Here is a 27,954-nt window from a genome sequence, read left to right as displayed (position 1 = left end):
CTTGACTCCACGGGTGGAGTCACAGTGAGCTGGGAAAACGTGAGAAAGGATGGGCAAGGAAAACCAGGCACCTTTAATCAAGTAGGTTTGATATTAAAATAAGTGTTTTCTGAGTTGCCTGGAGTTTCACACTCAAGGGAGGCTATACAAAATTCAAAGATGTAGTTTAACTGTTTGGCAGTCTCTCCTTAACTGGTAACATCTCTTTTTCCCAAATTTTTGCCCCTGGTAGTCAATAAAACAAATTGAGGCTAATTGAATAGGAGCCATATGTGTGATAATTAATTGGGAATGTATTCTGATTCAGTGCTCTGTAGTTCCCTGCCGAGTTAAAGATGCAGTCACAACTCCAGTTCACTGAATCTTTCTAAGAGGACAGAGTAAAGACAGAAGGGAGACATCAGAAAGGGAAACCATGCTGAGATCAGGAGGAACACAAATAGAGATCAAAACTGTAAGTGGCATAAATGAAAAGGGAAAAAGGTGGGTGGGCAGAAAGGAAAAGGCATGCAGTGAAAAATCTAAGGGGGTGATCCAACAGACGTGGGTAAGCAGGAACTCAGACCTACAAAGGAGAAGAAATCATGAGCATGATAGAAGAGGACTTTTAAATATGTATTTAGAAAGGAATGCAACAACAGGACATAATAGAAAATAATGGACTCCCATCAGAAATAGGGCCCATGTAATGTTTTAAGGGCATGTGTGGATGGATATACAATGGCACTAAAGATGTATAATGCTGTTCATCTAATCATTAGCTTCCAAATTATGTAAATCCAATGAGATCAAGTTCACTCATGAAATTTCAAATCATGTCAAATATTGGAAACCCCTTGAAATGGGTTGTCTGAATTTCCATAAGAATAAATGTTCTCAGCAAGTGTTCACCCATTCACTTGGATAATGTAGATCACGTCCTGTCTTGGATTTAACTGAATCAAACATTTAGGGGCAAGCTGAGGTTCAGAGTAATAAACCTAAGCCTTACATTCAAGGAAATGCTAATTCAAGCAACTTTTGTCAAAATGTGAAAGCTGGTAAAGCTGAGATGCAGGAGGAGATGTTCAGCAAGTGTAACCTTTCTAACTGAGGTGAAACGTTGTGCCCAGGCAGTGGCAGGGAGCAGTTCATGCTGCAGCACGCTTGGGTCTCGGTTGTCTCCTGGTACACAAAGGTATGCACTGGACTTTCATTGCCTTGGGGCTTGTAAGAGCAAAATGTAAACCATCTCCTCTTTCTGAGATAGTGCAAAATGCAGAATTGCGTCACCACTGCTACTGAGAATTGCCTCTGAAACGTTGTGCTAGTTGGGAATAGGTAAATACTGGATGAAAGCTAGTGGGATTTTTTTTTTCTTTTAAAGTCTTTTGACTAGCAGTGTTTGCTCTCAAAATATCAGAGATGTTTTCAGTCTGAAGAGTACTGTAGAGGATACCAAGATGAATGCTGTAAATTATTAACATTCTCAACAGTTCTTGCAGTAAAAAAAACCCAGAGGTATTGAAAGTTATCCCTCTTTTAGATTGAATTTTACAACTGCACAGTAGCAGTAAGACTTTTGTTGTTCTTCAGCATAGTGTCACTGATGCTGCATTTGCATGTTTGCAGCACTGGAATGGCTTGGTTAGCTTCTGTTTTGCCTTCTTGCATCTTTTGGTGAGAAATACAGATATGGAAAATCCTGTAGTGAGCTAAACTAGTATTTCTGATACAGGCTTTCTTTGGAAAACGAGTCTTTGTCTAGGTCTTGTATTTCCTCATACTTTCTTGCCATCTCTTCTTTCTAATTTTATTATTAATCAGTCATATTGAGTCTGAAAGCGAGAAAAATATCTGAAATATATGCCATTTTAATATTGCACACTGAAAGAGCATGAAAACACTGTTATCAGCAATGAAAAATATCAAGAATGAATTCTGATATACCTTGTTATCCTTTCTTCCTTTTATGATGTTTAAACAATGTTTCTCTCTTTGTGTGGAGTAAAGGAGAAAAACATCTTGGCCTCATTTGCTCAAGCAGCTCCCAACAATTGTTTTGTTTTTTTTTTCCCCCCTTGTCTGTTCTCACTCTCTCTAGTGAAAACTTCACCAGGATATTTCTCATCACCTCTTTTCTACTCTCCAGCTCCTTGCAGTTTCTCAGGCTTTTGCTGCTTCACTCCTAGGCCCATGAGTGCAGAGCCCAAGTGGATCAGTCCTGTGGAAGCTCTTTGCCCAGGGATGGGCTCAGTGTAGTACCTTTCCTATAAAGTTTGTGTTGGCTCATGATGGGAACAACAGATGAATGACACCCCTATGTACTATTTCAGATATCTGTGTTTGTGTAATGTCATGAACACATTTGCTTTTAAATTAAAAGCACTTCTTTCAGCTGCAGATAGCCAGGTCCAGCTATGAAGCAGAGTCCTGGGTTAAACCCCATCCTTAGAGGAATGTTAGGATCCTGACCTTTTTTACATCCTCAAGAGTGCACACAAAAAAAACTCTGCACAGTTGCATTATCTTTTCACTTAAAAAGCTTATTCTATTGCATAGCAAAAAATAATCTGAAGATAGTAATTGAATGTCTTTTAAAATAAAAAGCACACTTAGACGGGGGAATGAAATTAAATAAGACAAAAGCAGGAATATTGATGACATTTTAGTAAAGCATTAGTGAGTATTTTAAAGTACACAGATGCTTAAATCACCTGGCTTACAAATAAGAGGTGAATTCCCCAGCTAAGCCTTTGAATGTCAGAGCACTAAGGTGGGCTGTTTAACCTATATTTGGGCACTCAGCTTTTGATCTCGAGTTCACACCTCACATTTTCATCCCCCTTTCTGTAGAAGTACAGAATCTTCCAGACAGGTGTTGGAATATGCCAAATAAACTGAGTGATCTCAGCAGATGACTCTGGTTTTAACACCCACTTAAACAACAACAACAAAAAAACCAAACCAAAACATCAGAAAACATTAAAACAAACAAACAAAAAACCCAAACAAACCCAAGAAGCCTCAAAATCAGTTATAAAAACTTTTTTAAGAAAGCAAAGAAACTCTAAGACCAGGAAGACCTTTCTGTGTTTTAAAACGATGCTTCAACAGAGCTCTCTTTAACAACTGGGACCGTTCATACCTTGGCCCTCCCCTGGTTTCCTAGCGTGCAATCAAAGCCTCTTTTTATTGTTGTTATATTTATTGTTGTTAGATGATACAATGGCCCAGTCAGGAAGGAGAGAAGGAAGAAAGCATAAAAATAAAAATCAGAGTGAGTGATCAGGAAGGAAAAATTGCTTTCATTTTTAAGAGATCCCTATTTCTTAATGTGAGTAAAACCTAAGTTTATGTTCCACGCAGCTGCCCAGAAGATTTGGGCAGTGTCATGCATGAAGGGGCTGTCAGCACTTGCTGTTAAAACCACACTGAAATCATTCTGTCCTTTAGATGAAATTGATTTAAAACTACTTCAGTATCCTTTCCCTTCCAATTAATACCATTGTTTTTACCTCTGGTGTCCTTCAAATACTGATGGGTGCCTGCTTATTCCACCATGCCGTTCTTCTCCTGCCTCACATTGTAGACAGCTGCTACTGTGTTTTTAATGCTAAGCCTTTCTTTATAGAGCCAGCAGCATTAGGCATGCCCATGAAAATACTGAAGTTTTTTTTTTCCAGAATCCCATGAATAATCATAGGGCTGCAGCACGTAGTTTCTCTCTTTTAAATTTGCCTGTTAGATGTCGTTGAAGCGTGGATTAAAATTCATTGGACACAAACAAAGAAAAACTTTGGATCAACCCTAGAAAGGCATCTCTGCATCTCCCAGAGGGAAACTGCTTTTCTTTGTTTTGTTCGCTTTCAAAGTAGAGATCTTCTACACAGCAGGAATCCTGGAAATCTTGAATTTGTGTTTTGGGGGAAAACTCAGCAGCAGCAGGGCAGATAGAACAGCTGGAATTTCATTTTGATCTTCTAGAAATAATGATTTATTTAGCATCATCAAATCAGCAATGATTTATTTATTTTCCTCAATTTACCTGATTCTCAATATACTCTGTATATTCCCCAGACTTCCTTGATCCCCCTCAGGCTTTTTTCTATCTTTCTAAGGAAATATGGAAACTAAGTGGGAGAAGAAATTCTTTCCGGGCAATATGTTTGGGAGTATAGGAAGTGACCTAATTTTTTTGCAAAAGGAAGCAATAGTTTTAATGACATGAGCAGTGCTACACAAACCAGTGGGTTATCTCAGTGTCCATGTAAATGGGAAATTAAAAGAGCATGAGATAGATATTTCAGGAACTAAGCAGGATGTTGACTTTGAAATTGCTGAAGACTCAGCTGAAGACAGTCCAACACAATCACTTTTTCTCGAGGGTAATTGCTGGAGGAACTCTGCTTGGTTTGCATAGAATAATGCAATTCGGGAAGAAATTCAATTACTGAGATAATTATCACATTGGATGAGTGGTAACAACCAAATATAAAGTAAGAGGCCACTGGAGGAAAGCCCAAATCAACTACTAATCCCAAGAGTTCACAGTGAGAGCTCCTGGTTGAGAAGTAAAGGTGTTGCTGATTTGATTGTTAGGTGTAGTGGATTATAGTTTAATCCAGTGCAAATTCCCATTGCTTTCAAGAAGATACCATCACAGCTTTGGTTCCTAATAATTGTAGAAGACTTTAAAAACCCAGAATTGATTACTGGGCAGCATTTATTCAGCTAAGCTGAATTTCAGCACTGAAGTTTGCTTTATAAACTGTCTATATTACTTTTGGTCTTAAAAAAATGAAATAAAATTATGCCTCATAATAGCTGCATAAAGATTTGAGTTCTAGTTGTGTCTGAAAAGGTAAATTCTTGTCTCATGTCCCAGGGCTTGTATTTTAGCTGCTCAAACAAAGCCTTAATGGGGCCTGGTTTTATTTTGTTTTGTTTGGGTTTTTTGTTTGTGAGAGCTGTTCTACTTCCTTCCCTTTTTCCCAGTCAGGCTGCATCATTTGAATTGTTGTGTCCCAAAGCGCTTGTGATTTTCCCTGATTGTTTCATGCATCTTTCTGTCAAAAGAAAAAATAAGAGGGGGAGGGGAAAGAAGTAGACCCAGAGCTGCATGCTGGGCAAAAGGATTCCTGTTTATTGTAGATTAGAAGTTCCTGAAGTATTGGTTGATTTTATGGGTCTCAAAAAGCCTGCACAACAGAAATGGTAAGAAACTGGGGTAAAGAATAGTATAAACTTTTACCTTACATTACCACACTGATTTCAGAGGCACTGAAAGTTAATAAAGAATCTCATAATCTTAAAACATACGCGTTTGGAAATCAGCAGTGCTTCTCTGCTGAGTATAGAAAATTGATTGAATTCCACAACCTAATGTTTATGCTTACTCTTGCATATGCAGGTGGATATATATCAGGGTGAAAGAATTCTGACAACCTTTTTAAAGTAAAATGATTCTTTATATTCTGAGCTGCTTAGAAGGCACTTCCCCCCAGTGTCATTTTCTGTTGAATAGGAAATGATAATTGCAGTTGCAATGAGCTGGGCCAACCAGAAACAGGAAGATAATACCTCCAATAAAATGTTAATCTATGTAGATAATATACTAATATTAATTTAAAATAATTTTAATTAAGACTCTTATTTTTTCAATCATACTTTTTGCAAGGTAGAGAATGTGTCTTTTTAAGGAAAAAAAAATCACTTGCTTTTGGTAGGAAGTAGAAATAAAGAAAATCTGCTTCTCTTCTTTCCCACATGGAAACCTGTGTGTAATTTTTCTGTTGGTCAGTTTTCCAGAACATTTTTGGGGAGGCTGTGGGGAGTGGATGAAAAGAGTTTGTAACATGTCAGTGGCATCCTTCTCCCAGTTGGATTCAGCATGAACTTACACACAAAATCCTGGAAACCACTACTGAGTCTCTGCTGTGTTTCAAAGACAACGTTGTCTTTACACCATCCTTTTCCAGTGTTATTTAAGCTGTTTGAAAACCTTCCCTTAGAAGTGTTCCCTCTTTGGTGCCATCTTCCTTGGGGCACATTTGCAGTTTCCACAGTGAGTAGTTAAATTCAGGCTGTGCAGGTTGACTGGCCAATTCCAGCCTGTTCAAAATCTCCTCTGGGCCCTGTGTTCCCCACACTGTGAGCCAGACCCCAGCCAGTGCCACCCAGCCATGCCAATCTCACTGCAGCTCCACCAAGGACACCATGAGGGACACCCCGGGTGTCTCCCTTGGATCCCATCCATTGCCAGAGAAAGTGGTGCTGTGGCTTTTCTCCCTTGTGCTTGCAGGCTTTGGTACACGGGGCCCTTGCCACTGTCACACGTGACCAAATGCTGACTGCTGTTTGGGCCTTTTCCTGGTTTTGCTTTAATCTCATTTTCCAAGGAATCAGAGATCATATTTACATATTTGATCATTTATCATATTTGATAGATAGGTTTTCTGTTAAGGCTAGTGATTGAGGGCAAAACTTTTGAGGCAATATTTTCAATGAAGTGTCCTGAAATTCTTATATACCCATGCCAGAGCAGTATTTCAGGGAAATTGGTGTTTACTATAATATTTTTATTAGCCAGAGTTCCACTTTTATCCCAAGTACCCCATGGTACTTGGGAGATGCTTTGCACTTGGTGTTGAATATCCCTACTCACCATAACAATCATTCTCTTCTGTTTAACACATGCTGGCCCACATTGATTTACTCATTCCTTATTTTCTGACTTAAATGGTGTCTTTTGTTACAGTTAGTAGTAAAAGCTCAATCCAATCTACCTTTCTAGTTGCTTTCTCTTTTGTAATAATTTTTCCTGTGTTGTTTATATTCCACTGCTGCAGTGAAAATACTGAATAGGGAATGTGCCATTCATAAGGGTGACAGGGTTAGTGCCTGTATGAACTAAGGCCCTCTAATTTACCCTTTTTCAAGCAATAAGAATGACCAGGCACTCTCCTGTTGCTGCCTAGCTAAATGTGAAACTAAGTAAAGTATTTTTGTAATGTTTTTTTTTTCCATAGATGGTAAACACCCATAGAAACATTTTCACCCAAAGAAAACTCCTTTAGTTCAGCTGTTTTCCTTAAGGCTTAGAAGGAAAGAAAGTCTGATTAAATATTCTTTCTAGTCACTGTTTTGGTGGCACCTGGCTGATCTATTTCTATTTCAGAGCCAGTTCAATTAGTGAAGTACATAGTGTTGTATCAGATGCCAAATTCTGAATGGACTGTGCCCCACAAGAAGGAAAACTGGCAGAAGGAGTGTGCTGATAAGCTACAATATCAACAGCAGTACTGACCTGAAATAACCATATATGCCTGATGAATGGATTACTGTGAACTGCCTAATTATATCAACACAAAATGAAGAGATGTGTTAAAGGAAAAAAGTGTTTATTGTGAGAATTGTTTATTTTTAAAAAAAGAACTAGCTGTAAATATGTCTTTATTTCCAGCACCAAAAGATCAGACCATTCCAACACCAGACTGGCAATTCAGATCGAAAAGGATGCAGGTATGGCTTGGGAGTTCGTGTGTCTTGCTTGATTTGCAAAATGTGATGTACTTGCAGTGGTGAGGCTTTGCTGGGAAAGCTGAAGAGATGCAAAGGGTTTGAATGTTGTGTGTACAAACCAGAGCATTTTAAATTTAGCAGAGCACCAGTTTGAGTCATGTGATGAGTAAATTTACTGCTCAGTTATGTGTAGCTGATCAGACAGAGAACTGCTCGGCTGCCAATTGCTTGGTTAATTATAATATTGGTGTTTGTGTGGAATATGCATCAGGCACCCTAGCTAGACTCAGAGGTCAGCTGTGGGCAGGGAGAGGTTTTGGGAAAAAAGCAGCAAGTTAGTGGTGGCCCTACCACTGAGCAGTTTGGGCTGACAGGTATCTCCTCTTGCCTGGAGAGAAACCTTTCCGAGAGGGGGGAGAAGTTGGAAAACTTGCAAGAGGAAGAAGTAGGAAAGATGGTGGGCTGCTCTGCTGGTTATCTGTGCATTAAATGAGCACCAATTCATGGCCATGCAAAGCAACTTCCCAGGCCACACTGAGTGGTTCCTGTGAGACTGGGAAGTGAGAGCAGTTTTTGGCACCTCAGTGGACACAGAGAACGTGTGGTACATCAGCTGACACTCTTCAGTGCCTGGTGGGACAGAGCCCTTTTTGGGGCGAACTGATCCCAGTGTCTCGTGCTGAAATCCCATCCCAATGAGAGAGACCAAGGTTTCATATATGTGTTCTTCCAACGTTCTGTATACGTGTTCTGTGGCAAATTTTATCTTGCCTCTGAGATGGCAGGGTTTGTATTGGGAAGCTGGGCATTTACATTTAAATTATTGCTGGTTTACCCCCCCCCCCATCCCTTTTGTCCTTATCCATTACATCAGTAACATGAATAAATACATGTCTTCAAGCAGAAATTTATGTAATCCAGGTTGTCCAAGGAGGCAAGATAGGTATTAATAGTTTGAAGCACGAATGGTGGTTTTTAATTATTTCTCATTTAAGGCAGGGAGCTAAGATTTTTCCTAAGGCCATTTTGTCACCTCATAGCAGTGACCTTTAGCATTATTATGTATGCTAATAAGTGAATTATGTTTTAAACCCTGTAGCACAAGAAAAGCATTCCTTTTGTGTATGCTTAAAAGACTCATTTCTTGACTTGCTTAAATTTTGACCAAATACACTCCTGAAAGTGCACAGGTGAGTGTGTCTGCATGGACATGGGCATACACAGACAGACCTACCAGGGCTGGGTGTGTAATGGCCATGGGCACAAAAAGCAGTGTAGTTGCAGGCCCTCCCCTCCTCTGGTGTCAAGGAGCAATTTGTACAGGAAGCCATAGCCTCTGCAAGCCTCATCTTATGGGTTTTTTCTCCTCCATGTAAGATCTCCTCCCAAATATGTACAAACAAAAAAATGCATGACTGCCTCTACATCAGTATCCACATACACTCCCATGCATACAAATACACCTACAAAATGTTGGTTTGTAAATGTGTTTGTGCACCAGCATTTTAAGAGTATTGAAGGTGGGACACTGATGCACTACAGAAGAGAAAAGCAGTTCTGTTGTCAAGCATATATTGTGTTAAAGAGTAAAAGCACAGGGCAATACCATGTTGGCTTGTGTGGCACCATGGTAGCATTTGTGAAGGGTTCAGTCCTTTTCACAAATCGCCATGATAAAGTGCTCCTTTTCATCCAGTTAAAGGCCATAGATCTTTAAGAGATTACACTTCTAGATTGTGATGGGGTGTTGTTCACCTGGGCATTTGGTCCAAGCCATGTGCAATTGAACAGCTACTATTTTTAAATTGGTAGCAATTCTGGTGATGCATGTTTCATGCTTACTCAGTAAACTCAGTAAAATCTTTTAAAATGAGTATCCTTATCTTGAGTACTAACAGATTCTTCATGGACAAAGCCTTGAAAAATTCCTGGAGGACTAGAAGGAAAAAAATCCCAACAAAATTATTGGTGTCTCTATGACCAAAGTATTTGAAAATCTCTGAAAAAACATTCAAATTTAACTACATGTAAAGTAGTTATAATGATGTAAAGTAGTAATGATTTTTTTTGTTTCTTTACATTAGGAATAGTATATAGACATTAACTTAGCATTGCAGAGATTTTTAGTGGAGTGAAGAAATTCTTACTGTTGTAAATCATGGAGGTTATTTGATTGAGTCTGAAATACGTGTTATCACTAATGTGATCTTCTATCTACAATATTGCTCATATTAACCTGATTTTTTGAAGGACTACCTAAGAAATGTAGATTGTGTAAAGCATCAGGAAGATATCACCTAGCTAGAGGAAGCAGATTTAAGTAGGAATGAAAAAGAACATAAAATGTAATGCAGAATGGCGTTGTATAATTTTTTTTTTTTACAAATGTGTGCTGCTCTGGTTGTAGGAAATGATGACAATAATCTCAACTCCATTTTTTACGAGCATCTGACAAGATCTCTGCAAGAGTCTCTTTGTGGAGATTTGATCCTGGGCCGCTGGGGAAACTACAACACAGGAGACTGTTTTATTCTGGCATCAGATTATTTAAATGCCTTTGTGCACTTGATTGAAATTGGAAATGGCCTTGTCACCTTTCAGCTCAGAGGGCTCGAATTTCGAGGTAAGGATCCGTGATGATTTCAATAGCAACAAAACCAGCAATGAATCCTGTCTGTCTTTTTAATCTATCACAATTCTACAGTAGGACCGAGAGTTTGAGGACCTTTCTCTTTCTACAGATGCTTGTCTGTCTGAAAGCTTGATACTTCTTTGTGTCATTATATGAATGTTGTTTTGAAATCTAGATGTTAAGAAATTTGGAGCCATGTTCTGCAGCATCATAAGACTTCCAGAAAGAAGGCTTGTTGAGTGGTTTGCTTGGTTCACAGATCTTTTGAGTAATGCTTAGTTACTTTCTCAGATTATTTATTTTCCTCCATAACTATGAAAATTTGAGTTGTTCTTAAAATCTTTCAACCTGAAACACCTTGTCTTTGAGAAACAAACAAACAAAAGACCCAAAACCAAAATAAGACTCCTTCAATGGAAAATATCCTATGTCAAACTATGCAAGAAACCAGTGCTGGGGATGGTCTCTGTCACACTAGAACAGCAGAGTATAATCAAGGTGACTTTTCAACAAGGTTGAGTGTGAGAAAATAAGCGACAGACTGGCTCTTTGAATGCACTTAAATGTGGGAGGATTAGACTAGGAAATAACATGTGTGGGCTCAAGTCTTGACTCTGTGACAGACTCCATGTAGGATGCTGAACAGGTTGTGGTGAATGCTTTACGTTCACTTTCCTTCCTGTGTAGTGGGGATGAAGATAACACTCTTGTGTCCTCAGCGAAGTTATGTGGAAAGAAAACAGTAAATGCCTGAAACAGCTTGGTATTGTAGTACCTCATGAAATGCCTATTCAGAACAGGTGCAAATTGTGAGGAAAAACAACTGGAAAGGAAGAAAGATCATTTGTTTATCAGCCTTATAATTTCTTGTTGTTTATGATGATTGTTGAGGAATACATGGTCATGCACATGTGGTTCTTAGGCTTACTTCAACTTCCAAGAGATCTGTGCAAGTATTCTTGTATTCATCTTCTCCTTCGATGTCCCCAAGGTGAGCAGTGGTGCTGCTGTGTCAGGGATAAGTACTTGCAGACTAACTAATAGAATTTATCTTTGCTGATCATTTTGTGTTAAAATAGTTCAGTGTGGGACTTGAAACAAACAGAAAGAAAGAAATCTCCTTCCCAGTTAAATTACTGGAGTTTTGTGAGGTGGTTTTTATTTTTCCTTGTGCAGTTGTCCCTTACTCGGGGTCCCTCTCTATCATCACTGTCACCAGGCAGTAGAAGTAACGTCAATGTTGGAAACAGATGAAAGCATATGAGAGGATGCTCAAGCCATGTGCTAGCTGGATAAAAAGATCAGGGCCTAGCAGACAGGCATAATGAACTGGAAGTTGAGTGGGGAACAACTGGATAGTTGCAAAGTGGTTTGGGAAGACTTTCTTTGACGTTGAGCCAGGATCATTCACAGCCAGCAAATGACATTTGGCACTTGGATCTGAGAGCAGAACTCAAAAATTGCAGTGTGCCACCTGTCGAGGTATCTCTGTATTCCCTAAAATCACAGTTTAAGTAATTAAATGTGTCTGAAAATTGACCTTTCCATGCAGATTGTCTAATGCTGTTCAGTGTTAATTTACTGTAGTTAATACTGTTTTACTTTGTGAATAGATCCAGTATGTCTGCCAGCTGCAACAGGTCTTTAAATTCAGCTGGGGCTGAGCCCCACAGCCTCTCATGTCTTTCACAGACTGCTGTTGAGAGCCAGCTGAGTTCTCAAGAGGAATATCCTTTTTCCCAGTCTTTCTTGCACTCCTCTTGGGGAGGCTGGCATCCTGCAAAGCAGCACCTCTTTCTTACCTGAGTCTTGGATGGGTCTGGACCAAGAGAGCAGCAGCAAACTGAACTGGAAAGTAATGCCAGTTACTGGAGATGGAGAGGAATGGGGAAATGGCGGTTTCACCTAGATTATCTCATCCTGAGTTCAAATCTAGTCCCCTATGCCTCCTTACCCTGAAAGTATCACTAGGGGAAGAGACTGCTCAATACTAGAAGAGGAAGTAGTAGGAAATAGGAGAAAAATGGACTGTCTCTCTTCTCTGAACCCACTTGATAATCCTGTTTCAAGAATAAGAAAAAATTTGTGGCTATTTTGTGTCCTCACAGACATCGTATGTAAGGAAGTTTTCTCTGGTCTTCAGAGTGTGTGGTAGAGGAGTTGTTATGGGAACAGAAACTAGGAGTGTATGTTGCTGTTCTGTTGTTTGGCCTGGAACAGAGAAGCTGTGTAGGGTTGAATAAAGGAACTTACCTGAGATAAAACCTGCTCAAACATGTAGCATGTGCTGTGGCCTGTGAGAGCTGAACCTCACTGGACTGTGTGGAATGAGTGCCAGAGAAATCACACAAATTACAAGCCTGCCTAAGGATGGAGCGGGAGAAGCCAAGGAACCCAGAGGGGAACCAAGCACAAGCCAGATAAGTATGCTTGGATCTGATGGAAACGGTAACAAGAGCCTCATGGACGCAAAAGTGTGAGCAGGTAACCTGCTGTGTGCCCAGTGGAGACTTCTTGGGGTGATGTGCTGCCACCAGAGGGTTGTTTGTGTCTCCAGGTAACCCATGAGGGCAGGTGTGCTTTTGATAAACTGTGCTGCAGAACTGTGCCCTTCATGTCTGTGGTTTGGTCCTTCTGCCAGCAAGGAGCTGGGCTGCTCTGGTGGGGCTGCAGACCACAGTGGTGCCTGGACACTCAGCCACTAGTCTGAGTGAAAGGAGCCAGAGGGGCTGGCCTGAATGCAGAATTTCTCAAGGGGATGTACCAAGGCTGTTCAAAGGAAGTTGTGTGAAAGCTGAGACTGAAATTCTGCCTTGGAAGGCATTCTTTGCTCCTTCCCTTGAACAGGATTGCTGCCAGCAGGGGCAGGAAGGTAGAGCAGGTTTCCATCAAGCAGCACCAGGAGACATCTCCTGTGTGGACTGGGCATGTTCTTCCCCATTTCAAATCTTGCAAAGGGCTGGTGAATACAGCCTGAATACTGAATACAGTAGGATTTTTTTCTGCAGAAGTGTATGGAACTGCCCTGGAAGAATGGATGGTTTACAAAGTCAAATGGCAGCTATTAAGCACCAGACTCTGCTTTGGGCATCCTGCATTCCTATTTTTAGTTGTCTGGTCACACACTGTTTTTTACAGGGGACCCTAATTCCTTTCATTGTACGGAATGGTTTCCCACAAGGGGGAGAAAAGGGCTAGAGGAGGAACTTGTAATCTGTAATTTCTGAGCTTTGGCTGCTTCATTTCAATTTCAAACAAGTAATTTTAATTGAGGGCCCCAAAAATCTGCTGTTACTTAAATAGGAAATCTGTGTTTGCTTTGGAAATGAGTGAATCACAACAGTGTACTCTGTGACTGTTTTATGTTTATGACTAAACCAAAAGCAATATTTGCATTGTGGAGCTCTGGATTTTCCTATGCCTGTTTCTCGTGGAGGCAGCTGAAAGGCTGTGCTGGCAGTACTGGTAGTGCCCTAAGAAGGGGTCACAGAGCCTTCTGAATTTAAATGTAGGAGGAGGTACTTGCTGCCCCCCCAGTTTGCAGTCTATCCTAATTGAGGCTTGGCATTGTAAGTGACTGATCCAGTTGCTTTTCTAACTGTTTGTAATAGGAGCATTTGTCTCAGCTTTTAAATGAGAAAACAAACCCAACCAAATGCCTGCAGGCAGCCTAAGAAGTTGCAGACTGAAAGAAGAAAGTCAGCAAATCTGGGATTCCTTTCATCTGTCTTTAGTCCTGTTTGTATTAAACACCTTGGATGAATTAGTTTTTCACTCTCCCATTCTGTGGACAGAGAAGGGGTGTGCCTCCTTTGTGTCATTCATCCTGAGCATGAAGCAGAGGGGAGGCTGGGGAGGCTGGAGACCTCCAGGCATTGACAGGAAATGCCCAGCTCCTCCCTTGTGGACAGCAAGGAGAAGGTAGAAATGAGCTGAAACTAGGGGAACACTTCCAAGGAGCTGCACAGTGGTGTGAGGGAATTGAACCCTTCAGTAACTTAACTCTGCTGGGTGTGTTAGACCACAGCAGAATGCTAAAAGCAGCCTGCCAGAAGAAATACATAACATATCATTTAATTTGAAAGGAAGAGATGGGAAAACCCACAGTCAGGGAACAAGCAGAAACAATGTCAGAATATCTCCCTCTCATGAGTTCCCTGTAGAACAAGGGAGGTTTAAAATATTTTCCTGTTTAGTCTCTGTGTCTACAGAGTGTCTTTTGGGAAATATTCATTTAGCATTTCATGAGTAGAAATGACTTACTGATGGTGTTGCTGAAGTCTTCAAGAGCTGTTTTCTAACTCCTGCACAGTATTCTTCAGTCATTTAATGAACTTCTAAATCTTTGCTGTGATCTTTTTTTTTGTTACTGCATGTTGCACGTGCAATATTCATGCTTCACTTGGAGCTTCATTAGATGGATCAAGGCTCGAAGCACAGAGCAGACACAGATGTAGTTGTACGCAGTGGCAGGCAGCTGTGGCAGCAGGATGGGACTGCCCGTGGGGCTCTCTGTGCTTATTTCTCACACAAAATGGTGTAGGAGAGCAGCCAGCGCAGGCTGTGTGCTTTAGGCATGGTACTGATGTCTAATAAGGACAGTTCCTCATTTCTGCAGCATGTGTGCATAGTTTTATTACAGTAGCAAGTGCATTACCAGTGTAAGGAATATTTATTTCTGTTTGACTTTTGTTTCTGAAGGCTCTGTAGTCCTAGGAAGAATCATTCTTTATTTAAAGAGTGGTTACAACTTTTATTTTTTTACAAATCACCTCTTGCTGTTGGGAAATAAAAGTGCCCATGTTCATGGTTTTCCTGAGACCACACTTGATGTATATTCAATGTATGTACCAGAATATTAAAAGGTATTGATAAATTATAAAGAGTTCGGAGAAAACCAGCATTTTTTGACACATCCCTTGGGAGAAAAGGTTAAAAATCAAAAGTGCAGTGTTAGTGGGAAAGAACAAAAACTGAGAGACACAATTCTTGGAAATACTAGAAACGTGGACAGAAAGGATGCAAAGGGGTTTCTTTAATCTTGGTGATTTAATTGGGAAGAATAGCATGAAACAGGAAGAGGATACTTTATGTTAAATGCATGAAATCTGTGATGTATAAGCCTTTCTAGGTGTACAATGATGCTCCAACAATGGAAGCTGTCTATAAATTTCAAATAGGCTTAGAACAGTTTCTGTAGCATGTACTGGAATAAATATTTGATGTCTTTTTTCCTTTTTTTTCCTTTCATAATTTTATGTGTGTTTATGGGTGCACTGGAGAAGACTTCTGGAAAGAAGGAAAATGCTAAATGCAGTGCAGCCCCTTTTTACTGACAAAATATCTTTGCCAAAACCAAAATATTGCCTCCTGCATTGCACTGCAGAAGATGTGACACGAGAGGTTTTTGTGGTATTTCATATCTGCAAGTCTAACAACAAACATCTTTGGAGAATGCTACCTCTATGTGGCCTTCCTTAGTGTGCCTCATGGGCCAAGAAAAGAAAAGGTTTCTGAGGAAAGAGGATGCCTGTTATTGCAGCAACTGACCTGAAAACCAGATTGTTCTTCAGACATACAAGCACCTGATGCAGCTGAAAGCCAAACCACAGTTTTATACCTAACAGCTTTGATGTTGGAGGAATTGATACTGTTTTTTAAGTCCTGAATTTTTTATTTGAAACAAGCAGAGACTATCAGAACCTATAAATTACTGTTCTTTATCCCAGTTCCACAAGCAAAAGAGCAGGAAGGAGCTAAAAAGTTGCAGGTTTACAGAATGTGTCTAAATCAGAGGTTCATGATTTTCCACTTGTGAGCTCAGTTCACTCCTCTTTGATGTATTTGGTTTTTTGTGTTTCCAGAGCCATATCTGATGTGTGTTTCAGTAGAGGATGGTCTTCCAATGGCCATAATTATGCTCACTGTGCTTTTTTTTCTCTGATAACTTATTGCTTGTTAAACTGCTATCCTGAACAGAAAAGAAATGCTGGTTGAGAAGGAGCCTTATCCATCAGAATTGGGGAATACTTGGATTTGCAGCATAAGCTTGTTGAAGCAGGGCCAGATAATTCTACTGTAATGCATTTATTGGTAAGACATTCTTGTGCTTGGTTTTGCCAAACAAAGGGTGGGCAACCAGGTGTTTTTCTGGAGTCATCTGTGAGGAGACCTCTGCATGGCTTAGGAAAGGAGTTACCCTGGGCATGAGCCCTTTCTGTGTAGATTTGCACCTTGCTTATTTGTCAGCAGTCTTCAGTGCTCAATCTCTTGCTACCTTCAGCCACAATAATTAGTCCCTGTTCCTGATATGTTGTAAAACTGAAGTGTTTTATGGAAATTAAAACTGATCCTAGGACACTTCTAATATGTGGCTGTGTAGTGGATTTTTCTTTCTGGCCTCTCAGATCCTGGAAAATGCTTTTCACTCCCTGAGTTTTCAAAATTTAATTCAAAAGCACACTGTGGTTTCAGCCTTTAATTCTAGAAGGCTGGGTGATCATTCAGTTAGGTGTATTTTATCCTTTTGAAGCAAGATTAGTCTTCAGTTTCAGTTTTCTCATTTCCATTTAGGTCAAATTGTTCTGGCAGAGCACAAGTCTGTCCTCAAATCCTGATGCGTCAGGAAAATACAAAGAGCTCCAAGTTCTCACCCTGGCTTTCTCCTGAGCTCACACAGGCTGACCTTGCTTTGTTCAGCTGGCACATTTTTTTTACATTGATGGACTTGTGGCACCTCTCCAACGTTAGATATCTTACAAATGAATTGGTCACATCTATACTAGCAAGGGTCAGAGTGAATGACTAAACTTGAGTGAAGTGCATGAGATTATTTTCCTTCTACTGCAGAAAGAAGTGTAAAAAAATGTTTTCCCTCAGATTTTGAAATTACTAATTACTACTGAAAACATTTTCCTGTATTTTAATATTTAATGGTACTACACTTAATTATATTGCAGAAGTGAAGTGCATGTTCTGTTCCCTGCTCTTTGGTTTTATGAATAATTCTCTCAGAGTTGCTTGAACTTGCTAATTTCTTGAGAAGTAATATAAAAATTGTCATTTAAATCATCAGCTTATAGCACATACAAAAAAGTCCAGGGCCAGCATTCTGTAAAAGACACAAATGCTTGACTTCATTTACTGTGTCCTGTCCCTTCTGGCTCAACTGCTGTAAAGCTGAGCACGTGCTCTCAGTCTCTGTGGTACCAGTGTCTGGAGTAATGAACCAAAAAGGATTGATGTATGCACTGGTAAATGAAATTTTACAGTAAAATGCCAATCTGGCATTGAAGTCCAGCCAGTGCATTGAGGACTAAAGCAAGGCTCCATTAAAGATGAGAGGAAATTACTGGCAGCTGTTCCAGAACTGACTGCAGGAATTAGGAGGGAACCAACACGTGTTTAAGCATCAAGCCTGAATGTTGTCTTTGTGGGCTTGAGTTCTTTTACTAGATGTTGTTTGGAAATACTAATCAGCAGGAATGAGGATTTGGTGTTTTGTCAGAGCACTGGCCATGCCTCAGGTTACACCTTTAAAATGAAGAGGCATACCCCAGATGCTCCACAAGCAGTGAGGACACCAAATCCCCAAGGTGGTAGTGCCCAAGTCCATCAAACATCTTTTGTTAATCAAGGGCTTGTTTGCCAGATGTTAAAGAGCACAACCCTTGATTTCATTCTTTGGAATAAATCCATAAAACAACCACATGAGCTCCTTTAGTTGTTTCCCATAGCTTTTGTAATAACACAGTTCTTCTTTGAATGACTCTTGCTCCTCAAGTTCAACATTGATTGCATCCCCTGTAGTATAATTTTAACTCTGGCTGATTAAAATTACCTAGCAAAGACAACTTGGAGGCATTTTAACCTGTAGAATTAGCTAAGAATGCAAATAATGTTCTGGCATCACCTTCTATTTGCTATGTATGTAAAGACAGTTTCCTTTAAACATTGAGGGTCTCTTGAATTCACCTTTTCTTTGCCTTGCCAGCCTCCTTGGCCCTGTATTTTACACAATATGTCTCCTAATAAAACTAGTAATTACAGAAACTGCAGTAATAATATTCAGCATTTGTTGAAAGAGGTAGTAGAGAGAGTAAAGCCTTCCATAGAAATAAAATTTGATATTTCCATACCAAAAGAAAAAAAAAATACAAATATTTACATAGACTGGGAAAAAGCATCTTTAAATCCCATTGTTGTAGAGGGATCACAATTGTTTATTGTGTTTTTCATTCTCCATCACTTGCAAACATTTGGCAATACTTATTTTTGCACCTGGGATGAAGATGGATCTTCTCTTAAAATCAGTGTAATACTGAAAGACCTTTAAACTTTCAAAAATAAACATAACAGCATGGAGCATTTGTTTTACTCTTTTCAAGCAATGTACAAAGGAATGTTGTCCCTACTTCAGTTTGAGTACTACGTCTTCTGACTTGATTTCACAGAAGCATCTGCTGACCCAGAGCAGTTCTTGGTTTTTTGCTGTTGAGCAGTAAGTGTTAATTCATGTAGAAATCTGTGAAATATGAAGCAGAAGTAGTCCAGTTCATGTCCAGTCCAACTGGAAATGTCAGCCTAATGGGTTATGTTTTGTACTTGGCAGTATTGAAAGGCAAGATGTTTATATTTGGATGACCTGAAGACTTTTAAGAATTTTTCATATTTTATATCCCTGAAGTCTAAGGAGGAATGCATATCAGTGTGTGAGCAACACTGGGTTCACAGTGCAAATTTTCATTCATGGCAAACTGAACAGAAAATATCCTGGAATATCCTGAATCTTTTCCCTCCATCTCTGAGGGCTACGATCCTGGTTTTTTTTCCTTTGGATTTTTCTGTTCTTTTTTACTTGTATGTTTTGCTTGCTGCACACATTTTAGCAGATGCACAGGCCAAAAAAGAAGTGATAACCCATACTTCAGCATATTTTGTTGTGTTTTGAAAGGTTTTTGTTAGTGAGGAGAAAGGAATATTCTAGATGCTACTTCTGTTGATACAAACTGAAGGTTGGTCACAGGTTGTTGACCAGAGCGTTGTGATGGGACTGGAGCAGACAGTTGGGGGCAGTTGTCATCATGCTCCACAGAAAGGCCTTTGGGATGCTGCCCTGCTCCAGGCTCTCTTTTGGGGTGCTGGCAGACTGCAGGGAATTGAAGCTGGCACTTTGTTCTTTCCTGGCTGAATGTTCAGGTATGAACACAGCCAAATTCTTCTCCCATTTACAGTGACACACCAGGTCTGTTGGTCCTGTGGGGAGGGTGCTGTCTCACATCTTCCTCTCCTGTTGAGTCTGTTTAGCAGTTGATGGAGTCAGCAGTCTGTGGGGTGATACTGAACCTCTGGCAGAAGGCCTGTGCAAGATGTGTAACTTGCATCACAGGAGATGCCCTTGAAAGATGGTTTATGTACAAACTCAGTGGGGACTAAGTTCTGCAGCAGCCTATGGACAGTAAATTTTAAAAAGAAGCATAGATCAAGAACATAAAACTTACGTATTTTGAGAGTACTGGGGGGAGCACATGGGCATCTGCCTCAGTTTTTATTAGTAGTGCCCTACATAGTATAGAAACTGCATTCATAGATTTCAAATCCACAAGGGCTCGGCTTGACCATCTAGTGAGCACAGCACAGGCTGAAATGCAGAGTCTGCATTATTGCTTCTGCATCTGCCTCATGACTTCTTTTTGAGGTAATATGTCCTTTTTAGAAAAATTTGTTCTTCTTTGATCTAAAGCCTGTGTAATGGACTAATTAGAAAGCTGTTCTGTTCTTGTGATGTACTGCCACTAGTGCTGTTCATTAGAGATGTTTGATCCAGAGTAGCTTTTACTCCAGTGGGAGAGAGAACAACCCAGTAGATGTTATTTTTGGAACCTGCTTTCCAAGATAGTTTGCTAAAACCCAGATTTTACAAGTGCTCTGACACACTAAAATCTTTCTTTGGGTCCAGTATGTTAGTTGAATAAGCAGACTGATGTCCTGGCCTCCTGCTGAGAGCAGGTTTGCCCCGAGCAGGCTGCACGGTAGCTCAGTCCTCTTGCAGGGACAGACTGCCCGAAACCCAAGCAGCTCTCAGCTGCTGGCTACCTTAGCAAGCTTAAGGGATATCAGCTCTTTAGTGATTATCAGCTCTTTGAGTTCAGCTCTTTTGCTTGCTAAGGCACCGCAGGCTGGCCAGCAGACACAGAGAGAGGAGAAGGCTGCTCTGGAGTTCCACAGCGATGGCTTTACTGGGGGTCTGTGAAGGGTTCCAGTGATAGCTCTTCTGACCAGAATGGGCTAAACCAGCCCATTATATAGGGTATAGGGGGATCCAAAATTTTCCAATAGCAGAGGTTAAAGGAAAGTGACCTATGGGGTTACAGAGAGATAAGCTGGGGTCCAAAAGGCAGAAGAGAGGGGCTTCTTGCTATTTCACCGTGACATGGCATTTCCTGTCTTTAAGCCTCTTCCCTCCACGGGGCCCTAGCAGGCCTGGAGCCTGCTACAGACTGAGACTTGGATCAGCTTGCTTAATGTTCCTCATGGAGCAAGACTCTTTAGAATTGCTTCTTGGCAAGTTTTTATGGAGGTAGAAACTGTGGTCTGTAGTTTAGGTCAGTTTAGAACCCATTAGAACTAGAACATTAGATCAGGCCCTTTTGGCCTTATAGGTGATGGTAGTGAATGAGTAATGTACAGCCCTTTATTTGCTGCTGCACGTGGCTCACGTTGGGTTTGTTGCCGTAGCTCATTCTCTCAGATCTTTGTAAGTGCGTATCCTTCAAACATACTTTGGATGTGAGCTTACAAGGCCTCCTTTGTTTCCTCCTTCCCCAACAACTGGCAGCACACTCTCTTTTTCTCTCTGCCAAGGGACATACTGCCAGCAGAGAGAGGTGGAAGCTATAACAGAAGGAGATGAAGACAACGAGGGCTGCTGCTGTTGCAAGCCCGGGCACTTGCCCCACCTGCTGTCGTGCAATGCAGCCTTCAACCTGCGCTGGCTGACGTGGGAGATCACGCGGAGCCAGTACATCCTGGAGGGATACAGCATCATCGACAACAACGCCGCCACCATGCTGCAGGTGTTCGATCTGCGCAGGATCCTTATCAGATACTACATCAAGGTAAACTCTCTGCTCAAGTGCACTTTGTTTCCTGGGCAGGCTTGTCAAACAGAATGCTGTTTGTCTATAGAAGAAAGAGCATTTGAAGTTTTTTGCTTTATGTTTATCCATCTGCTCTACAGTCTTGATGTTAGATCATAGAACCATAGAATCATTTGGTTTGATCTTAAGATCATCTGGTTCCAGCCCTCCCCCTGTGGCAGGGACGCCTTCCACTGGAATAGGGATAATTAATTCATGTCTCCCTTTGCTAAATTTAATTCTGATCACTTATACTTACAGTATAAGTATTATTAGTACAGAAAATGGCAGGGATGCTTCAGTGGACATCAAGAAGGTAAGTTACCATCCTGTAGGGATAAAATCAGACAAAGTGTTCTTACTTATGCTCTTAAGTTTTTACAACACTTCAGTAACAGTTTATTATTTCTTCTTGCCTTGGCCTTTCCGCTGTTTCCTTGTGGAGGGATAGAATGTAAGAAAATAAAGATAGTGTAGAAGGTAGTCTCACACCTGAGGAGTTGCAGCTGTCAATCACCAAAGATTAATCACCAAAGATCAGGAACAGGCCTGCCCTTAATAGGCCACAGCTGTGTCCAATAAGCTGGGTTAGCTGGGTGAGGAGAGAGTTGGAGCGTGTTGGCTGTGCTGTGAAGAGAGTTGGAGTGTGTTGGCTGTGCTGTGAAGGAGTCAGTGCTTTGAGGAGATGCCCATGAGAAATCACCAAGAGGGTATGGACTTTTGAAATAAGATGACAACGTTTCCTTTTTTTTTTTTTTTTTTTTTTGGAAAAGAAAAGAAAGGTGTTAACAAGCATAAAGTTCTTGGGGAACTTCTGAAGAGCTGTTTCTCAAATGTACTTTTTTAGTAGTACAAACTCCCTACTTACCTTCTGTTTTACACATATATCACAATACATTTGACATTGGTTCATTACATTGCTTACACATCAGTTCATTTACACCACTTCTATTATTACATTGTTATTAAGATCACAATAACCACACAGATACTAATTTGTCAAAATGATTGAACCTTATAGTCTAGCAAGACATCTTCATCCTCTGCCACAATTCCCAATCCAGAAAACAAAGAATTTGTTGGGCTTTATAGTCTTCTACTGAAACAGCAGGAGCCAAGTGCTGCTTGCTATGCCACTGGAACTGCCATGAAGCCAATTGCTAAAGCTCCAAACCACCCTTGACAACTCCTTTTTACTTACATCTCTACAATTGTAAAACTCTGTCAGCTTCAGAGAGAGACCTGTTGTAAATAAGTTAATCACCATTTTTTGCAAATGAACCAATGTAGTAAAAACAAACTTGTTGCTTTACAAAGCTGCTTTGATCATGCAGTTGATTGCTTCTGGGATTTCTTAAATAATTTTGTAGGCAGTACAGCCTGGTAACCAACCTGCTTTGTTTAATAAACTAGTTAGAAATAAAACTGCATGTGACCATGATTTTTTTTCATTTTAGAAGTGGTGTTTGTGGCTATAAATTGTTTTAAAGCAATGTAACTAAGCTAAAAAAAAACAAAACAAAAAACCAACTCTTCTTTAATGAGTCTGTTGCTAGAGTTGGTTTGCTTTACTTTAAAAGGTAACCTGAATAACTGGAACATAAACTGGTGCAAGCTGGCAAATGACTCAGCTTTTGATGGGGTATGAGATTGAAAAAATCCTAGTCTAAGCTGCAATCAAATCAGCATCTTATTAGTTCAAAGCATTGAATAATTTTGCTTTTTATACTGGAACTGGTTTTGTGCCTTAAAATCCTCCAATATATGGAGGATTTGTGGGAAGTGTGAAATTCGCCACATGGGATGTAAAAACTTAACTGAAAGGTGGTTTAGAGCTTCTGGTCCTGGACACACCTGAGCAGCAGCTGACATAGGTAAGATGGCTTAGACAAACTCCCATCCCATGGGATAGAGGTGTGGTTAGTTGATCCTGTTTGGAGTAGAAGGGAGTGGGTTAAATGCTCTCCACATCACTGAGATGTGCTGTGGCTTCATCTCCACTCTAGGCAGAGTTCATGTGCACTACTGATGGCTGTGAAAGCATGAAAATCAAATCTCTTCTTGGTGGGTTTAGTTGAGCCAGTATTATTATATTGCACTGACAGAGCTTCATTCTCAGAAAGGTCAGTCTTCGTTCTCAGGCTGTCTATCTTTTTCATCTACTTCTCCTTTTAGGGAAGGACAAAAGAAGATAATAATAACCTGTTGGCTCCCTCAGTATTAGCCTCAGGTGGGGCTCCCTTTAGTGAAGGGAGGGTGCACTCAGGAAATCCCTTCTCTAGAATGTCACTTCCCAAAAGAAAGTTACCTGGATATTTTCTCCTTGTATTTTTAAAGTAATTACTTTTTTCCATAAACAGGGGCTTTAAAAAGGTTTGGTAAAATCTTTAATACAGCCTTGGAAAGTGAGAAGATTATAATATGTATTAGATCAGCTTTTTTCCTGTTTATTTAATGCTTGCCTCCAAATAAACAGTATCAGACACAGAGGTGAGAATTCATTCCTTCTCCAGCTCTTTCTTCTGGGGAAATGCAGATCAAGATCCTGTGCAGTTTCACTGTGAACATTCTAAAAGTCCTTCACACTTTCTTTTTAACAGTGTGAAAGTAATTGTAAGAAGAACTATAGATAAGGCAGTATTCAGGTCACATAAAACACAAACTCAAAAATCACTTAGGCTGGAGTTTCTGCAGGAACTGCACTTCCATTACATTGAGCATTTGGAGTGTTTCTGGTTTATTCTCTGTAGCTTACAATGTTGTAAATATTTACCATGTTGTTTCAGAAATGCCATATAGCTGAGGATGTACTTGTGCATAAAACATACCTTGTAAGAGTTACCAAGAACAGAATTTAATTAGGTGAGAGAAGATTTTGTTGTTTCTGTGTCTGAATGCAAGTCTGATTTTTTCCCAGCTGAATCAGCTTTGTAAACACAGATGAGGATAATAAAAAAAGCAAACTCTATCTCAAAAATCAACAAAGAGAATGTGTGCTTTTAGTTCTTCTATCCTTCAAGAATAATTACTGTATTGGTCCTTTAAACAATGAGTTGCACTGAGAATCTTATTCCTAAATCATATTTATTTCATTTGCAGTTTCATTGACAGCCTAGATATGCATACATTTCTTTTTTGGAAGGATTTTTATTCCCCACAAACAAAGTGGGTCAGCTTCTGTAGCCCTTCTGCATATATTTTGAAATAATTTCCTGCCCAACTACTGTGATATTTTTCCCTTGTGCCTCTTCCATCTCTTCTCAATATATTCTTATTTAAACATCTTTTAGTATTCAAGAAGTCTGTGTATTCACTGAATGCTGTGTTTTCAGCTCCTATTGTTTCTGCATGAATATTTTTTAAGGAGTGTGTTGTTCTTCACATGCCAAGAAATTAAGGGTCCATCCTGTCCGTATCTGTCTGACTTGTCTTTTTCCTCTGAAGCTTGCTTCTCCTCTTACTTTTGTACAATTTGAAAAACAAACTATGGAGAGTATCTGGGGTTTTTCAAAGGGCTGGTAGCACTTCTGTCCTCTGTAATCCATCATATATTAATTTTATACATTTATTTGCTTAGTACTATTTCCATTGACTGGGTAAAGTTGAACTACATCATCTTCAGCCATGTATACTTGTTCCTCGTTTGCTTTGGTATCCAACTCTAATATTATAGAACATTATAATGGGACTTTCCTGCTGATAGAACACACTGGAACTTCTTAAGTTTCATATTCTTTTGAAAAGATGCTCTAAGTTGTGTTTGTATGGAATTTTTTAATTGCTTTTTTATTTATTATTATTTTAATGTGTCCAGACAGAGTGGTTAGAAAAACTTAGAGACTCGGGCACAAAAATGAGATATGGGTGTTGCTGCTTTCTAACATTTATGTATTTGGTTAAAGAGCCCCTGCTGAATGCTCCTCCCCCTTCAGTGCTTTAAAAGCAAACTCAGTTACATCAGTTATCAGCTTTTTAACTCAACACGTAAAAAAAAAAAAAAAATCTATTATTCTTTACCTGCTGCATTGACAAATAAAAGACTTGTGTCATACACATTGGTCATGTCTCACCTTGTGGCTAATCAAGAATTAGGAAAGCATCATCCCCAGAAAACAATAAGTCTGCTGAGGGAAAACACATGCCCTACTTTGAGGATGGGACTGTTTACTACTGTTTTTTCAAAACATGCCTAAACTATTATTGATATCACCTTCTCAGTCATAGACTCTAGAATCCCACTAATACTGACATGTTTGACTGCACTGCTGGAACTCTCTATTCCTGTCATTGTATGGATTTTTATGGAAGGCAGAAGGATATTAAAAATACTAATTTTTTTTCTGTTGCCTGCTATCAATATCAATTATTGTCATCTTTTTAACTTGAACACTTTGTGAAGCAATAATGATGCCAAGCAGTAAAATGTAAGAAATAGATATACTATTACAATTCTTAATAGGGTCCTAGTTGGCTTATTCTCTTCTGTGTAAAATATGTCTGCTTTAATCAGAGATCAGAGTGACTAACATTTGCACATTTTGTCAACAGAGTATAATATACTTTACAGCAAGTTCTCCCAAAATCCAGGAGTGGATAAAAGATGAATCCATCCAAAAGATACTGCAGCCTTATGCAAAGTGGCATTATATTGAGCGAGACCTTGCAATGTTTAATGTTAACATAGATGAAGATTATGTTCCGTGTCTCCAGGGAATAACAAGAGCTAGCTTCTGCAGTGTTTATCTGGACTGGATTCAGTTCTGTGCCAGGAAAAGGGTGGAGGTATGTGTCAATTTTATTTTATACATTTTTTTAGTAGTATTAGTTTTAATTCTTGGGATATAAGTGAAATGGTGCGTGACTACTCTTCTACTTGCTCAGGATTAGTAGAATAAAATTTATTTCATATAAGCTTTTAATTTTAATGTAAAAGGAAAACAGGTTTTGTGGAATGGAAAAAACGTATTTTGGAAAATACCTGTGTTCAGAAACTGGGGTCTTAAGGAGCATCAGTCTTTGAATACAGAACCAATTATTTTCTGTGCAAATTTCCAATAATGTTAATTTTGTCAGCTCTAGAAAGCACAGATGTATCAAGTGCTCACAGAAGTACTGCTAGGGCAGGCTCCATTCAGACAATGTCATCAGAGCATCACATTTCCTTCAGTGTTGCCAGTGATTGGTACATTTGCCAAATGTCTGTGATGTCTGTGAATCCCTTTCAGAAGTTTGCTTCTATTTGTGTACAGTTGCAGGATGGCAAGGGAGTGCATGGCACACTCCCTGCTGGCACAGGTCACCTCTGACAGCTCGTGACTCCAACATGAACCACACTACAGAACCGTGTGCCACCACTGCAGCTCTAGAAGGTCAAGGGCAGATGTGCAGCTGTGCATTTGCATGCTCTGAGCCACTGAGATTACTGATGGTCAGCAGTTGTTTGTCAGAAATGCACTACTGTATTTCCATGGAATACTCAGAATAGCCCAGAGGGAGAGTACAGTTTCAAACAAGCATATTGTCTCCATCTATTTTTCTGATTATTGCTGATAGTGGCAGAAGTGGAGAAGTGTCTCTTTCCTGGCCACGATGTGCTGTATTTGTGCATTTTTCCACTCAGGATCACAGAATGCACATCCCATTACTGACCTTAGCTGGTGTGACATCACTGAATCTTTCCTGAAACATCACCAAATATTTCTGCTCCACTTTGGTTCCTTCTCATGTCTGTGATGCTGAGTACCATTCCACCAGTTCCCCTGCATATCATTATATTGATAATGTTTTCATCAAATTGTCATATGAGACATTTCCAAAACACCATCTCCTCCTACTAGGAATACTTCACTTCTTTTCTTTCTCATCTCCATGTCTCAGCTCCCAAGTTCTGACACACAAAGAATTGCACAGTGTGGGGAAAGCCACTGTTAATTGATGCCTTTCCATTTGTGCTCTGCCTTAGATTTTCAAATTCAGTTATAGATTTAGGGATGTCAATAGACTTGAAACAAGTAAGTTAGACTTCAAAAGGCAAATTAATGCCTGCACTGATGCCACACACACGCATTTATCTTTTTGTAACATGTTTTACCTTTGTTTTTTTATTCACTGACTGTAGGGAAGCACAGTTCATGTAGGAAGTGGGATAAAAAACCCAAGTTCACTGTACACATAACCCAGAAAATCAATATATTTTATAGAAGGAGCTACATTCTCCATTATAATTGGCTTCAGTTTTAGAGTCAAAGAAAGCTCTAAGAAATCACTCATTGCATGGACTGAAATAATATGTATCCTCCTGAAGATTAACATGCATGAAGTGTTGTTCCGGTTTTTTCCTCCTGCTTGGTAGCAAATTTTTTTGGTGAAAATTTCATTAGAAGACTTCTCCTGAGCTAGTAAACATAAATGCAGTATTCTGAGTGCTTGTTAAAATGGGCAGTCAGTGTCATCAGCCATTTAGATAGATACTGTTATTCACTGAAAGTGTGTGCCTCTGAACTTTTCCAAAGATATTGTACTTCTGAAATCTGTGGTAAGGTTTCATAGGAGCTGTGGTCCATTAAAAAGGTTTTGGCTGTCTCCAATTGCAGTGTCTCCCAACAACAAGGAACTTCCTCCAGTTTAGAATGTCAGATCTGGGAGGAGTGGAAACAAACCAAAACCCCACAATAAAACATC

At 39.8% G+C, this 27,954-nt stretch overlaps 1 protein-coding gene across 1 annotated transcript in view; it reads left to right on the top strand.

The window, feature by feature from the left end:
• PCNX2 (pecanex 2) overlaps nucleotides 1-27,954 on the top strand; it is a 145,697-nt gene that overhangs the window by 96,779 nt on the left and 20,964 nt on the right. The window contains exons 23-26 of the mRNA XM_066546767.1: nucleotides 7,445-7,503; nucleotides 9,911-10,126; nucleotides 20,999-21,252; nucleotides 25,822-26,055. Coding sequence (XP_066402864.1) covers nucleotides 7,445-7,503; nucleotides 9,911-10,126; nucleotides 20,999-21,252; nucleotides 25,822-26,055 — 763 coding nt within the window. The remainder of the gene's footprint in view (nucleotides 1-7,444; nucleotides 7,504-9,910; nucleotides 10,127-20,998; nucleotides 21,253-25,821; nucleotides 26,056-27,954) is intronic.

This window comes from Molothrus aeneus, chromosome 3 (assembly GCF_037042795.1).
Source record: "Molothrus aeneus isolate 106 chromosome 3, BPBGC_Maene_1.0, whole genome shotgun sequence".
Taxonomy (NCBI): domain Eukaryota; kingdom Metazoa; phylum Chordata; class Aves; order Passeriformes; family Icteridae; genus Molothrus; species Molothrus aeneus.
Note: the sequence above shows the minus strand (reverse complement) of the source record. Positions and strands in the feature narration are given on the sequence as shown.